General features: G+C 41.2%; 1 protein-coding gene across 1 annotated transcript; it reads right to left on the reverse strand.

Annotated features, from left to right (window-relative positions):
• Positions 1–1,181: 1,181 nt before the first annotated feature.
• recql4 (RecQ helicase-like 4) lies at positions 1,182–14,903 on the reverse strand. Its single transcript, XM_034705131.1, has 28 exons — positions 14,281–14,903; positions 14,144–14,177; positions 13,915–14,030; positions 12,828–12,974; positions 12,572–12,726; positions 11,273–12,365; positions 11,109–11,191; positions 10,926–11,025; positions 10,550–10,727; positions 10,086–10,196; positions 9,743–9,904; positions 9,554–9,646; positions 9,319–9,455; positions 9,097–9,180; positions 8,243–8,431; positions 7,835–8,017; positions 7,479–7,677; positions 6,467–6,660; positions 6,149–6,232; positions 5,755–5,892; positions 5,488–5,637; positions 3,930–4,329; positions 3,677–3,806; positions 3,405–3,571; positions 3,060–3,237; positions 2,580–2,733; positions 2,379–2,487; positions 1,182–1,482 (listed from the first exon to the last, which is right to left on the reverse strand). Exons 1-28 carry the CDS (start codon positions 14,362–14,364, stop codon positions 1,361–1,363), a joined length of 4,974 nt encoding a protein of 1,657 aa, XP_034561022.1. The 5' UTR covers positions 14,365–14,903; the 3' UTR covers positions 1,182–1,360.
• Positions 14,904–15,819: the final 916 nt, after the last annotated feature.

Genomic DNA, 15,819 nt, shown 5'->3' on the forward strand with positions numbered 1-15,819 from the left:
CAACAGCTTCTACTATTCGTCTCATCACTATCACCTCTCTCTTACTCCCCTCTATCCATCTTTCCAGACCCAACTCGGTCGAGGCATGATAGCTGTCTAACATGAGTCTGGTTCTGCCTGAGGTTTCTGCCTGTTAAAAAGGAAGTTTTTCCTCACCACTGTAACTAGCTAAATACTGCGATGTGCAATGCTCATGATGGATTAAGGTGGGGTCAGACTGAGTCTTACCCTGTCTTGAAGTTGGGTCTCTGTTCATAATTTGACATAGAGTGGTCTAGACCTCCTATGTTTGTAAAAGCGTCTTGAGATAACGTTTGTTGTGATTTGGCGCTATACAAATAAAGGTTGGTTGATTGATTGATTGATTGATTGATTGATTGATTGATTGATTGATTGAACACCACATTACTCCGAAACATAAACATGAGGCCTTTTGTAATTAGCTAAGCCTAAACCCTACTGCAGCTGGTTGGTGGATTCAGTCACCTCTGGAGGAAGTCTGGCTTGTCATAATTTTTCCGAGTGACTTCTTACTACCAACAAGGACGCAAACATTTGATTTCCTTTATATTGAGACATGAACCTCCTGGGACTGCGCAGTAGTTTTTTTAAATTTCAACATAGAAAACAGCAGCAACAGTTCTGAAACTGAACCCCTTAATCATTTATTTTTAGTATTAGGATTTCTTTACTTATTTATCCACTGCTCTTTAAAATAAAGGGCGAAAACAAAATATTTAAATTCTTTATAGTTCAAAGCGTCACACGTCTGTGTGTGTGCCAATATTGAAAAGCAGGTCAGTGAAATTAAGGAAAATCCCTAACCTGACTATATAAATGATCAATGCCTTGACTAATCATTACCAGGAAATTCCAGTCACTATGAGTTAATATTTGCATTCTTATCAAATACTTAAAGCTCGAGTCAACAGCATTGCGACAAAGGGATAGTGTAGTCATAGGCGAAACCTCTCCTTGTTGTTGCTCTTCTATTTTTACTTTCTTGTATTGGTTCATTTCTGGGTCAGGACTTTTATTTTCTCTGAGCTTAAGTTGTTTGAGTTCATCCATAAACCAAAACAACTCAACACTTGACAGGAGTTTCTTTTTCTCTGTGACACAAATCAGAGATCAGGTTCTTGTTTTTGACGGTTTTAAATAAATGTCGCTTCAAGACCGAGTTAGAAAAATAGAAATATTTTATTTAATCAGCCAACAAAACAAACTAATATTTAAACTTTTTACATCTAAAGACTTTACGATGTAGAAAACATCACAGATTAAATAATCTGACATCATGAAGTGATTTGAGGAATAAAATCTCCTCAAAGCTTGTGTTGAAGAAAAAGAGTCAGATCCTTCACTTGAAGCGAATGATCTCCTGAGTGGCCAGTCTGATCAGCTGGTTGAAGTCAAACTGGATGTACTTCCTCCAGTAGCGTCTGTCTCTGCCATACACTTGAGCAGGAAAACAAGGACTGCCTGCAACACAGAGAAGGCTTTCAGCTTTTTTATGAAGCACACAAGTTGGTCAGCAGCTAATGATGAGACTTTGTGCTTAAATTTGAAAGTTGTGTTACTTAAAAAGTAAAGCCCTGGACATGTTTTTATCCAGCCGTGTCCTTCATAACGATGATAAAAAAAACAAAAAAAAAACAGACTTCTTCAAAAAATGGGGGAAGAATCTGATTAAGAGCTTCTGTTAGTAAAATATAACTGGGAATGGACATTCTGTTCTGCACAAAATATGAAACAAGTACAATTTCCAAAATTGGCAAGGATTGTTAGTGAAATGTGCTTTTCTGGGCCCTGCCTCAGAGAGAAAAATTACAGTTCATTCAATGATCCTTCAGCACCCTCTAGAGGACATTCTGGGCTCTGAGATGATCGTACTTCTCTTTGAGCTTACATATTTCTAACAGCTTCACAGCAAAAACCATGAGTCCATAGATGCATTGACAGAGAGTCGATTTGCACCTTCTATTTTCACTTTCGGGCCATTTAACAGAGAGCATTTTTAAGTTTGTCTTAAATGTGAGAACTTTCAGCTTGTTTTTTTAAACTAATTTGAATGTTTAAGAAAGAGCAGCCAGTTTAAGTTTCTCCTTAAGCTATAGGTCATTGGCACAACATTTGACACACATTTCAGGAGTTTAAATAGCTTTTTTCTCATTGAATCAATTTGCATTCAATTTATTGTTTCTTATTTATAAGTCGTTTCCTAGATTAAAATTTAAACACGACTTTTACTTGTAAATAACTACATAGTGTTTTATCCTTCCTTTTATTTTGAAAACAATCTAAATACTTCCTGAGCACTCTTAAGTATTCTGTATGTAGATGTGATGATGTAGAAAGATTCTGTGTTGTGCTCTCACTTATGCCGTGCAGGATTCTGGCAACAGCTCTCCCAGAGAACTTCTCATCACTCCGGTTGGAGAGAAAACTCCTAATGTCAGCTCTTATCTGATTCTCCCAGTCCAACAACTATAAACACACAAAAACATTCAAATAAAAAAAAACAATATCCAAGCATCAAATTGAATTAAAAGTCTTGGTAAGTATTTTTTGTGCTTTACTTTATATTTGTCAAGCTCCTCGATGTCCACTGGTGCAAGCATCTGGCTTCTATCCCGTCTCTTATCAAAGTACTCAGAGAGAAGGTTTTTCAGCTGGAGACTGCGACTCTCGTCCAGGTCATCGACACAGGACAAGACACTGTTGTATGCAACACTATAGCACAAGACACAGACACAGAGGAATGTATACAGACAGGAAGGAGACAGTCTGTCAGCAGCATATTTAAGGAACAAACACACTTATCACCTGTCAGTTTAGGCATGAAGTCCTGACTGGTTCTTCAAAGGATGCTCAGACACGTTTTTATGATGATTTTATGTAATATATTCTCTTTTTTCAAGTCTCCACAGGTGATGAAGGCTTTTCACGGGCTAGCTAGTGGGTAGTGACCTTTATGAGCAGGTCTTAGGACTGTACCACCTCACATAGGGGTGCTACAGTCCTCGAAAGAGGTGGACCTGTGACTCTTGTATCGTTACCTTTTAAAAGCCTTGAAGCAGGCAGACAGCTGGTAGAGTTGCGTCCTCTCTTGGTTCTGCACTCGGTTGTGGAGGAACTGACACACTCTGTCCCACTCCTCATCACTGAGGTCGCCATAGGAGCGAAAGTAGAAAGACACAGAGGAGAACTCAACCTGGACTCCGCTGCGTCCACCACCTGAAACACAACAGACAGTTATAACTCATTCATAAATACTGTGCTTACTTTCTTTAAGCGTCTTGCTATGATGCAGCACAGAAAAATGACCTTACAATGACGCATTCAGGCACACGGACTACGATTTAACACAATGATTTACTGGTAAGAGAGATGCAGACACACACCTCTGCTGGTGCTCCACTGGAGCTGTCTGAGTCCTCTCTTCACGAGAGGAAGCTGCCATCCCATCGTGTCGGCCACCTCAACGACATCAAACTCAAGCTGATCACATGACTCCACTCGCTCACCCGCCATCCGCATTCTGGCCAACACCACGGCCATGGGAGGGCAACTGAGGGGCCGAGAACATGATTAAAACAATTACAAGAATCTGACGTAATTTGAGCGGTACATCATGCACACAAAGGTATCCTTAACATTGACGGGTGTTATATACATTTTAGTGATTTTCTGCAGCTGTCTTGGTCCCTCGTAACAGCTGATTTTACACACAGACAGCGTGGGGTGAAGGAGTTCGACAAAGCGCTGAGGATGCAGCTCCAGATAGCAGAGAAGCGTTTCTACACCTGAGAGACACAAAAATACAGTACAGTTTTATTGTGAGTTTATCTTTTCTTTTCTTTGTCCCGTTTCTCATATGTAAGTGTTGGAGACCAGATCAGCATTCACATTTCTGCGCTCCTTCGTACCTTCCTCTGTGATGTCCAGAGCTTCAACAGTATCTTGGATTGGAATCGCTCTCTCGTGCGTGTGACACACTCGTTCTTCAGGCCAGTCACTGCTTTCATCTTCCTGCTCTCTCAGCCAATCGCCTTCTCCTTTCACCTCTACATCCTTGTGCTTTGTGGAACTGCCAGCTTCCTCAGGTTTAACTGCCTCCTCCTCTACCACCTCTTCCTTGTCTTCTTCCTTGCCTTCTTCCTTGCCTTCTTCCTTGCCTTCTTCCTTGCCTTCTTCCTTGCCTTCTTCCTTGCCTTCTTCCTTGCCTTCTTCCTTGCCTTCTTCCTTGCCTTCTTCCTTGCCTTCTTCCTTGCCTTCTTCCTTGTCTTCAAGATGGGGCCCCTCTGTTATGTCAGTATCCGATTTTTCCTTGAAGATGAAACAGGGTCACATCAGACGAGGACTCGTTTTATCTAAATTCTAGTTTCATATTGTGTTTTTTAACTTTTCAAAAATATGTCCTCACTTAAAGCTGGGGTTGGTAGTCAGATTTAGATACACTTTTTGTCTTACTGGTTAAAATGATCTTTATGTCCTGATGGCAATCAATACATAATGTGTTCCTAAAAAAGAGCAAAAAAAAGCTGCTATCTACAGCCAGAGTAAACCTGGGAAAACACCAACCAATCACCGTTTTTGGGTCCCAAAGTTTTAAACCAATCAAATCCCGTCCTGCCGTTCTGCCCGCCTCCTGCGCGTACATTTCCCCGGCGTGTACTCCGAGTCCCCGTCCCCTGCCTCTGCTTCCCCTGCCTCTATTTACTGCCCCTCTCGCTCAACTTCGGGCCTGTCCCCTCTGACCAGATGAGGTGCTTTGCTCAGGACTGTAGTCCGGATCAGAGTCTAAAAAGCTCTCACCACGGGGGCTCTGACAAGCAAAAGAATGAATGATATTTAGTAAGTCCTACAGAAAAGGTAGATGTACTGTAGCGTCCGTCCGGACGCTGTAGGGATGACGAGCCGATTCGTGAACACGTTGATCTTTAATAACCGGTCACTGTCGGCCGTGATCACGACAACCAACAAAGCAACAATCAATTTTTGAATGGATGAAAAACTTCTCCTCTTATCTCTCTCCTGATGCCTTCACTGACCGTCAACACTGTAGGAATTAAGAACATCTACACTGAAAACGTTTAACAAACAGTAGAGCTGTTACAGTATTATATGTATTATAACTTCTCTCCTGATATCATGTCACCAGTACAACTGGATAATGCTATCATGACAGTTGTGAGTACTAACAGCAGCCATGTTTGTTTGTGTTTTTAACTTTCACTATGGTGAGGACCGGTTTTGAATCAGTCACGATCATATGGTCATGAATCAGTGGCGCTCGTGCATGTGAGCGGGGGTGTCGTTTTGGAGGAGCTCCGAGCGGAAGGTGGGGAGGGGGTAGACGGAGTCCTGAAGACATGCTACATTCAAATTCATGCTAGTTTTCCAAGACTACCAACCCCAGCTTTAAGTAAACCAAAAATGTCAATCAAATGTGGTTTATACACCTCAGTTTTCAATGCCTCTTACCTGCTCCACTGTTAACTGTGTTTTATTGGGTGCTGTGGACACTGCTGGTGGTGTCTCTGTACTTTCCATCTCCTGCTGAACAGTAGCATTCATGCTGCTCTCCTGATCACACACGTCCATCAATTCCATCAGCTCTGAGTCTTCAATGTCCTTCACATAAAGATAGTTTGCATGCAGTGGAAAGTTTATTTTCATTACTGTTGTTTCTACACTGTTTGTTGAAACAGTATTTAGAGCAAACACACACAACCATGAATGTAAAGTTACCGTCACAAGTTCCTGTTGTCTCTGGTGTATCTGTTTACATTTACAAGGAGGGAAAACCTTCTGCACCAGTTTCTTGACCGTGTAGTAGTCCACTGTGTCTGCATAGATATGACGTCGCAGCTCATGGAGATCTCCACCCTACAGAGGCGCACACAACATATTACACACATTATACTGTGTAGTGAGGAAAAGATACGACAAGGAAAGAGTCGAGCAAGAGGAGAAAGGGGGTCAAGAGTCCAAGATCCTGGTCCTAGCAAGGACAGATGTTGATTAGTTAATTTCTTACATGTTGTAGAATTATTGTGACACATTATAAGCACCTACGGAGCAGAGAGACAGAAAGATTTAATGAAGAAACTTAAATCCTAAAGATTGGCAGATTCAGTCTTACCTCAGGGTCCAGAAAGAGGTGACAGTGAGCTGGATTTCCATCTCTTCCTGCTCTTCCAATCTCCTGAACATAGCTTTCAAAGCTCTGGAAAAACATTCAACAATCATGAAACATCAAACACTAAAGGTTCAGACTTGAGCCCTATTTTTAGCACAGAATTTGAGGTTTTGTTGTGATCTTGTGTTTGGGATAAAACAGGATCTGTCTGAAGCATCATTTAGAATCTGCATCAGCTTTAAGACGTAGAAATGTGTCAATCACTGTAATAAAAAGGCTCAAGAAGTTTTGTCTTCACACAAATTGCACTACAGCACCCACCTTCGGCATGTTGTAGTGAACGATCCCACGGACGTCTGATTTATCTAGGCCCATGCCGAACGCCACAGTGGCCACCACGATTCTGAGCTCCCCGCACATGAAGTTGTTCTGCACACGACGGCGCTCTGATGCCGACAGGCCTGCGTGGTAGGACTCCGCCTGCCATTTCAGAGGTTTACGGATCTTTTTTCTGGCTGAATGTGCAAACAAGGGGAAATGAAGACAAAGAGTAAAAAAATCTATCTTTTGAAATATCTGACACAACTTTTCAGATTATGTTCTTGTTTAAACAGGGTTCCCACTCTTTTCCAGAGATCATTTTCCAGGACATTTCCAGGACATTTTCAGTGATGATCAAGCTGGTATGACAGTCTAAATTGAGTTCCTAATTTAGTTCCTAAATAGTCTAATATGTTCCTCTCAGTGGAAGTCTACATTGAAGACGTGCAGTCTATGGCTATCCATGAAATCATCTCTTACATGCTTAAAAATGATGGCAAATTGATTATAGAATAATGCAACCACAGATGTACAGCACTTCATTAGTGCAACCAAGTAACAATGATGGGTAACTCTCATCTCAGCTTTTTCTTTTCTCAAAAATTAGAAAATTAGCTAAGTAAAAAACAAAAGAGCCAGCAAAGGAATCTGGAATCTTTACTGAAATAAATAAATGATAATAATAATCAGTGCATAAATTGACCTAAATAGATCTGAATGACAAAAATGGCCACACATGTTGAATGGGGATGTGTTTTTTTTAACCTTGTCAGGTCGCACGCAGTCATGTTGGAAAAATTTTCCAGGACAATCTGTGATTTTCCAGGACATTTGACTTTTTCTCCCATTTTCCAGGTGTTTTGCAGTACTGGAAAATTGGTCAACTGTTTTCCAGGTTTTCCAGTTTTTCCAGGACGCTTGGGAACCCTGTTAAATCTGTCAAGTCCGTCTAACTCCACCTCCCTTGATTTGTTTTAGAATCAATCAAAACTGTGATTTTTTCCACTCTTACCAAGATCTTTCTTCTTCTGCCCCATCGGGTTGTGTTGTGTCTCACTGCTGCTGTTGAATTTGTTTTCTTTCAACAGCACCCCCTGCAGGCAAGTCCTGAGCAGCGCTGCCAAGCGAGTTGTCTCCTCACGTCGGGTGCAGTAGACAATGATGGAGTCCAGACAACCGAAGCGATCACCTTTCAACAAGGACACTAAAGCCTGAAACATAAAAGGCTTTAGTTTAGAAATTCAAATAGGTGTAGCGCTCAGTACAAGTCTGCAAAAACAGCTGTAAATGCTGCAACAAACCATTAAATCTACTGAGGATCAGAAAGGACTAGTAAAATTAAGACTTGGCATTAACTACTCCTCACACCTGATCCTTCTCTCTGTCCGTGGACACAGACAGAACCAGGTTATGAGGCACCGCTGCAGACCGCACAGCGACGCCTTCTCGATCAGAGATTTCCAGATGTTTGGCGATATCCAGAGCGGTGGACAGTGTGGCCGTTGCCGTCAGTCCCAGTAGACACTTCACTCCCAAACGCTCCCTTAGGACCTGAATGCACACATGCATGACGCATTTGTTAGTGATTGTGTTTACAGTACATCAAGGATGTTTATGAGTGATTGTCTGTAGTCTGTTTAAGAGAGAAGTAGGAAAACATTCAACATTTGTTCGCATTCTTTCTTAAAAGATTACTGCCGAATGTGAAGCTATCATTTCCCCTAAAATGATCTTAAGATGGAAAGGGAGTCTGATTGGCCATCAACATAAGCTTACCTTACAGAGCCGTAGGTAGCAGGGTCTGAAGTTGTGCGACCACTCTGACACACAGTGAGCCTCGTCTATACAGGCAAAGGCCACAGGGGGGAGCTCCTGGGCAGTGGGCAGACACCCTGAACCAGAACCACCTCCACCAACCAGAGCCTCAGGAGAGAGGAGCAGCACACACACCTGGCCTGACTTCACCTGCAGAGGAAGAAAAGAAACACAGTCAGCTAAAAAAAAAACTTAACAGGAAGGTTTGAGCTTAAGTTAAATTTCTATGTTGTTTTAAAGGTGCAGTGTGCAGAATTAAGCAGCATTTAGCAAAACAGACTCGATGGAAATAGAATAAACAATTTGGTTTAAATCAGTGTAAATTAAACCAGAATATAAAGATATTAATCAGAATGAGCCTTTTAAATCTACATAGGAGAAAGCCCATTTCCATGGAGGCTGTTGTCTTGCACCGCCATGTTTCTACAGTAGCCCAGAACGGACAAACTAGTGACACACATGTTTTTGGATTCAGTGAGAGGCTGCACAAAATGCACTGGTTGGAAAATAAAAAAGAAGAGAGTGGTTGTTGTGCAGAATATAAATTGCAGTAATAAATGTTTTTTGTTTGGAAAAGGATCTTCCGTTCCTTAAAGGCCACCGTTGCTCCACCACCAGAAAGGAGTGAACAAGGGAGCATTTCAGCCTAGATATCGCTAAACATTCCCCTTTCTATACACTGTACCTTTAAGTGAAGAACCATACTCTCAAAATAGAGAGGAAAAAAGATTGGAAACTGTGAGATTTTAGGATGGTTGCAATAGTGAGGTACCGTTTCTGCTTTCTACCATACAGACTCCTGCTGTAGCTTTTACCTTCTCTACTGCAGCTTCTCTCTGTTTCATGGTCATGTTGGAGTGGATACAAGCTGCCTTCAGCTTGCCTGGCAGCCCGGAAAGCTACAAACACAGATAGGACATTCACAAGAAAAGTTGTTAAATTGTTGGAAAGTTAAAGTATCAAGTTGTGTTTGTTTGTACAATTCAGGAAGGATCAGCGATGATTCATGTGCATTGTTTTTGTTGTGTGTTGATCACCTGGTCATCCATGAGTGAGACTAGAGGTGAAATAACCAAAGTGATGCTTTGTGATCGCTGAGCGTACATGTATGCCGGGAGCTGATAACACAATGATTTGCCCATTCCTGTAGAGAGCACGACGAGGGTAGAGAGACCTACAGAGACAGATAGACAGACAGACAGGAAGAGGTTAAACATGTGAGATGTGTGAGCATGTACAGTGTGTGTTCCTATACCTCTGTTATAAACATACCAGACAGGATCCTCATGATGGCTTCCTCCTGTCCTGCTCTAAATGACTGATATCCAAGATCTTTCAGAGCTGCGAACACCTCAGGTGGTGTTTCTAAACAAAACACACAATGAAGGAGTTTGAGCAAATAGACAGTGTGTGTGTTTTTGTTCTGTCCTTAATTATACTGGACATAATGTTAGTGTTTACCCTGAACTTTCCCATCCTCTCTGGGTTGGAAAAGTGGCTCCACCGATGGAGGAGGAGCCGGGCGCTCATAGTCAGGACGAATCACGTTCAGCAAGACCTCGTCTTTTTGGTTATTATCCGATTCTTGGGACGGCTGCTCCACTTTGACACTTGGAGATGCAGCTGAGACACAAGAAGACATATGCATTCCAGTACAAAGACAAAACAACTGTGATACTGCAACTAATATAGAACCTGCTGTATCTAAATAAGTTGTTTAAATCAGCCCAAAGTTCTTCAGACTTTCTTTTCATACATATCGATGAAGCTTTATGATATTTTGGGATTTATTTCATAAATATACCAAGTGGTTGAGGTTTCAGCGTCCCTGTTGCTCTTGCAACCTCCTCCAGTGTGGGCAGTTCAAAAGGCTCCTCTTCAGCAGGTGGGTCTTCAGAAACAGGAGGGGGAGGAGCTAGAAACCATAGTCAAGAGGTGTTAATTTGTTTTGTCAGTACAAAAATAAATCAGATGTTTTATTTAAAGTCTTGTGTGATAAAGTCTCCCCAAACATCAGTGACTACCTCTACCAGAGTGGCCCTATTGTTTTTAGACAAATAGGCTTTTATGTTAAATTGGCCACAATGATTCTGCACATAAGACACCAAAAAAAAATATTGAGGTGATGAATAAACTTCAATAGATGAGCTGAAGCCTAAGAAATATGAATTTAAGAAATTGGAAAAAACATTTACAGTCCCTGACTTCTTCACCAAGCAAACAGAACATGCCTTTGTTTATTTGTGAATACACTTGACTCTGTAATACCTCGTCCCTTGCAGTTCATGGCCCAGTGTCCGGTCTCTCCACACTTGTAGCAGGTGTCGCCCTGCCGGTTGAATCCACCTCTAAATCCACCTCTGAATCCACCTCCCCTTCCTCTGCCAAAAAATCCACCACCTCCACCGAATCGCTCGCCTTTCAGCTGGAACTTCTGCATGTACAACTAAAAGAGACAGACGATTTATGACAGTGAAACAAATACATTACTGCACACCCTGATACTTGTACTTGTTATGTGATATTCCAAACCAAAGTATCAAGTTTTAAGCTTTTTTTTCCACCCTGACATCATTGTGTTCATTCCTCTATCATAACACCACTTCTATAAATACAAGCAATTCCAAATGCACTCAACATGTACCTGTTTACGCAGACCGACACCCCTCAGAGCGTATCCTTTCACATGAGATTTCTTCTTCAAATTGATCTTCACAAAGTTTCCCTCCATCCCTTTGGTGTTTCTGTGCAAACAAAGATCTCATTTTTAAACAGTTGTGCAGTTTAAAAACAAAGTTGTGCATTCCAGTGTCATGTTCAGACATACCTGGGTTTGATAGGCTGCCTGTGATGCATCCTCTTGGCTTCATACTCTTCCTCTATTTCTCCTAACAAGTTCTCCTGAGGAGCCTTGATGGGAGTGACAGTGAATTTAGCTAATCTGCAAAGAGTTCAAACCAAGGTAATCAGAGTTCAATTCAACAGACTTACCTTTTTTGGTGCCTTGGTTTCTTTATCCTCCTCCGTCACTTCATCTTCCTCACTTTTCTTCTTGGCTCTCCTTTTCTTTGCTCTCTCTGGTCCTGGGCTTGGGTTTACATCAGAGCCTTCTTCTTTCTTTTTGCCATTCTTACGCTTCTTCTTCACTCCTCCCTCTTCTTTCGTCTCTCCCTCGGTGTTCTCGCCCTCTCGCTGCCTTTTTGTGCCTCTCTTCTTACCTTTAGCTCTCTGAACCCTCTCAGGGTCATCTTCTGGTGTTAAAGGCGTTGTCAGTCCTTCTTCTGCTTGCTCACTTCGCTTTCTTTTTACTTTTTCTTTCCCTCCTCTGCTTTTTCCTGTATGTTCAGATGTTTTTGATACACTCTCACATAACGCTTGGTCACTACTAATACTCTTAATCTTTTCCTCCTTTCCCGAGTCTCTTACTTCTCCTCGGTCTCCCTCTACATGCATTTCCATTTTGCTAACACTCTCCTCTCCTTGTATTTGTCCTTCTGTTTCGGCTCCCTTTTCTTTATCTCCTCTTTTCTCCTGCTTTATCTCTTGGTTGCCCGCTCCAGGCCTCTCCTCAGCCCCCATCTCTCCAAACACCTGACACCTCTCTAACCACTTCCTGTCAACAAAACCCAGTCTGCTGGCAGGCGAGGGCTTCCCTCCCATGCCTCCTCTGAGGACTTGTGGACTTCCTCTCATTCCATTTACAGCACCAATGCCTGCATGTGGAGTTTTAATAGCTTCAAACGTTTCTTTTGTGTCTCCTGCAGCTCCTACACTTTCATTTAACTTTCCTACTGCGGCTCCTGCATCTTCTCTTGTCACTCCTACACTGCGTGGAGAAGATAATGTCATCAACAGGGCAGAAGATCTGGCTGGAGAGGGAGGGAAGCTCGAGACAGTCTGACTTTGTGAACAAATAGCTTTGCTTGTACTACTCTTGCTGCTAATATTACTAATACAACTGCTGGCTCCATTTGCAGGCTCTACATCAAGCTCTCTGAAAGGTTCAAATGGTTCAAGCTGATCTTCAGGCTGCGCTGGATGTTCAGGAGGTGAGGCCAGGGACCCCAGGCAAGACTTGAATCCTCTGTGAATAGGGACACAGATACAAGGACAGCTCAGAGAACTCATACAAGATCAATAAAAGTTGCCATTCAAGAAATAAGAAAGAAAAATGGCCACCAGGCTTCAAAATTTAAAGATGAGAGAAGCATAATTATTGTAACTGTCTTCCAGTGCATGTCATCAACTATCTTTATACACAGCTGGCCTGAAAAACCTCCATGTGATTACCTTGGTGAGAAAGGATTGGATTTAAGTCTAGTGGGAGTGGACTTGTTGGTGGCAGCAGCAGAAGCAGGCCTGTTCGTCTCTCTCGTTGCTCCTTCTTTCAAAGCATTCAGAGGCAACCGACCCACGACCGATTTCTTCAGTGAGACAGGTCTCTCCTGTAACAGCAAAGTCACAACATTAGTACAAAAACCAAAGAAATCACTGTTATTGAAGGGCAGACACAAGAGGAATGTAAAGTTGGATGAGTGTACCTCACCTTTCCGAGTGTAGCCAAGTTGTTTTTAAGCTTCAGACCATAATATTGGGCTGAAGCTTTCAGGCTGTCTCTGTCCTCAGCTGTCAGTCTGGGAGATGATGCAACAATTGCACTGCGGTTCAGATGGGAACCCCAACAGTCTGATTCCTTTGTAAGGCAAGGCAAGGCAAGGCAACTTTATTTGTATAGTGCATTTCATACACGAGGGCAACTCAATGTGCTTTACATTAAAACATTAAAAGCATTGGAAACATTCAGACAAGCATAAAAGAACACAATTAAAATGACAAATATAGTGAAACATAGAAAAGGAAAGGAAAATTAGAAATATGTTGAAAATAAAATTAAAATTTGCATTTAAAGTGAGTTAAAATGAGCTAAGATAGGAAGGCAGTAGCAAATAAAAAAGTCTTAATCTTTGATTTAGAAGAGGTGAGAGTTGGAGCGGACCTACAGCTTTCAGGGAGTGTGTTCCAGATATGTGGTGCATAATGACTAAACGCTGCTTCACCATGTTTCGTTCTGACTCTAGGGACTGAAAGCAGACCAGTACCTGATGACCTCAGAGGTCGAGGTGGTTCATAAAGTAGCAGCAGATCAGCAATGTATTTTGGGCCTAAACCATTCAGGGCTTTATAAACCATCAGCAGGATTTTAAAGTCTATTCTCTGACAGAAAGGAAGCCAGTGTAGGGATCTAAGAACTGGAGTGATGTGGTCTACTTTTTTGGTCCTTGTTAGCACTCGAGCAGCAGCATTCTGTATGAGCTGCAGCCGTCTGATGGACTTTTAAGGGAGTCCTGTAAAGACCCCGTTACAGTAGTCTAGTCTGCTAAAGATAAATGCATGGACAAGTTTTCTGCATCCTGCCGCGACATAAGTCCTTTAATCCTTGATATATTCTAAAGGTGATAGTAGGCTGACTTTGTAATTGTCTTAATGTGGCTGCTGAAATTAAGGTCTGAGTCTATGATTACACCAAGGTTTCTGGCTTGGTTTGAACCATAGACTGTATTGAACATGTCATCTGTCCGTTACTTCTGTCTGTCTTTGTTTTATTTGATTTAATCCCACACATTAGTTTTTACCTTCTGGGGTGTGTTGACCTCAGCTGTAGATTTTGACTGATCAGCTTGGCGGTGTGAAGCATCACTGCTGCTATTCTCCTTAGCTTGCTTCAAACTGCGGTACTCTTTGTACAGATCTGGAATCAGAGTGTCAAATGAAAAATACGTACTATACAACATAATGTTGGAGTAGATATAAGGCCTAAAAGTTAATCTAATTTTTGTGTTGCATGTGATGATTTGTACTCACTCCTTGTGTCCTCTGGAGCTTGATCAATATCCTCCTGTAAATGAAAGAGATCTACAATATTCAACTACTGTGCAAAACAGATGAATACAAGTCTGCTGTGGTGTTGTGCTAACTCTAGCTTTTTGCGTTTAAATCACCTTGTTTGGTTTCCTCTGATGTTGTGTAACAAAGCCCTGCTCCCAGTTTTTGAGCAGAAGCTTCACGTCGTTGTATCGATCCATTCGACCCTTCTTACCATACAGATTTAATTACAGGGTTTTCTTTTAGTTGAATGCACACATGCGTAATGTCAGGAAATATTCAGCTACGGCGACCCATTTGCGATAAACACGGCGTTGTGGAAGCAGCGAAAGGTTACTGATTCTTAATGCCTATGGTGAGCTTCTTCTTCTTCTTCTTCTTCTTCTTCTTCTTCTTCTTCTTCTTCTTCTTCTTCTTCTTCTTCTTCTTCTTCTTCTTCTTCTTCTTCTTCTTCTTCTTAAATACAAGTTAAAGACGGAGGGGTTTAATGTTTACTGTCCTTGTTTATACAGTCTATGGTACTGTTATAACTACCCTAACCCATACTGAAGCTAACGCATTTCCTCCTGTGTGTTGTTTACGATTTTCCCGCGCCAGAAATATGACAGCTTGTGTTGCCAAGTTCTGTCCTGAATCCCCCATTCTCAAAAAACTCTCTTTTTAACATCTATTTAATCTACAAACTCAAAAAAACATTAGCAATGAGAACACAAAGCAAAACATATTGAAATGCGAACTTGGGTAAATGTTGGGAGAGTCGTGAGTTTCTTATTTAATCTTAAGGTTAATGAAATGGTTGAGCCTGCCAGAAAACGCTTACGCGTCCTCCACAAAAGCTCCGCCTCCCTCTTAAAGGGACAGTCACAAACTCCGCTTTTCACTAACTTTTCAGTAACAAGGGTCAAATCTCAATCTTTTTTAAATCCTAATCTGTATATATTAATTTATTTATTTTTCTCATTTATTATTTTAATGTTCCTAATTTATCCTGAACATCTTTGCTAATTTTCCAGATGTGCCGTCGTCCTCTTATTCTGAAAACCTCTTTTATTGTCATTTTAATGCTTTTATTTACTTATCCATTTTTATTTATTTATTTATTTTATTTATTTATCCGTGAAAAACTCTCAACAATGATTTACTGGTCTATTTCCTACCACTTCATTCTGTTTAATTTACTTAGATTCCTTTACACCTCTTGCGTTGCATTTTGTTTTGCATTGTTAAAGTTCCTCCTCCCTGTCGAAATGTTTGCTATGTTATGTGAGCCATATTTTTTGTCAAAGCACTTTGTAAACTTTTAAAAGGTGCTATATAAATAAAGTTATTATTATTATTATTATTATTATTATTATTATTATTATTATTATTATTATTATTACATAACATAGCATGCCTTGTAAGCAGTTTTGGTTGGAGTAAAAAAGGAAAAAAAAACGTATGTTGTTTTTTTTATTTAGACTGATATGAACATCAACACTCTGGAACTGGCAGACAGTCACATCCAAGCTGAGGGAGCAAAATACCTTGTGGAGATGCTCACCATTCAGCACCTGGTATGTCATACTGCGAATCCACCGCTAGATGGCAGACGTGCTTTTCGGGTGATATTTTGCGTGACTTTTGGTGTGGCGTTTAAAGTCTGCAAAAATGCC

The sequence above is a fragment of the Notolabrus celidotus genome, chromosome 16, assembly GCF_009762535.1.
Source record: "Notolabrus celidotus isolate fNotCel1 chromosome 16, fNotCel1.pri, whole genome shotgun sequence".
Taxonomy (NCBI): Eukaryota; Metazoa; Chordata; class Actinopteri; order Labriformes; family Labridae; genus Notolabrus; species Notolabrus celidotus.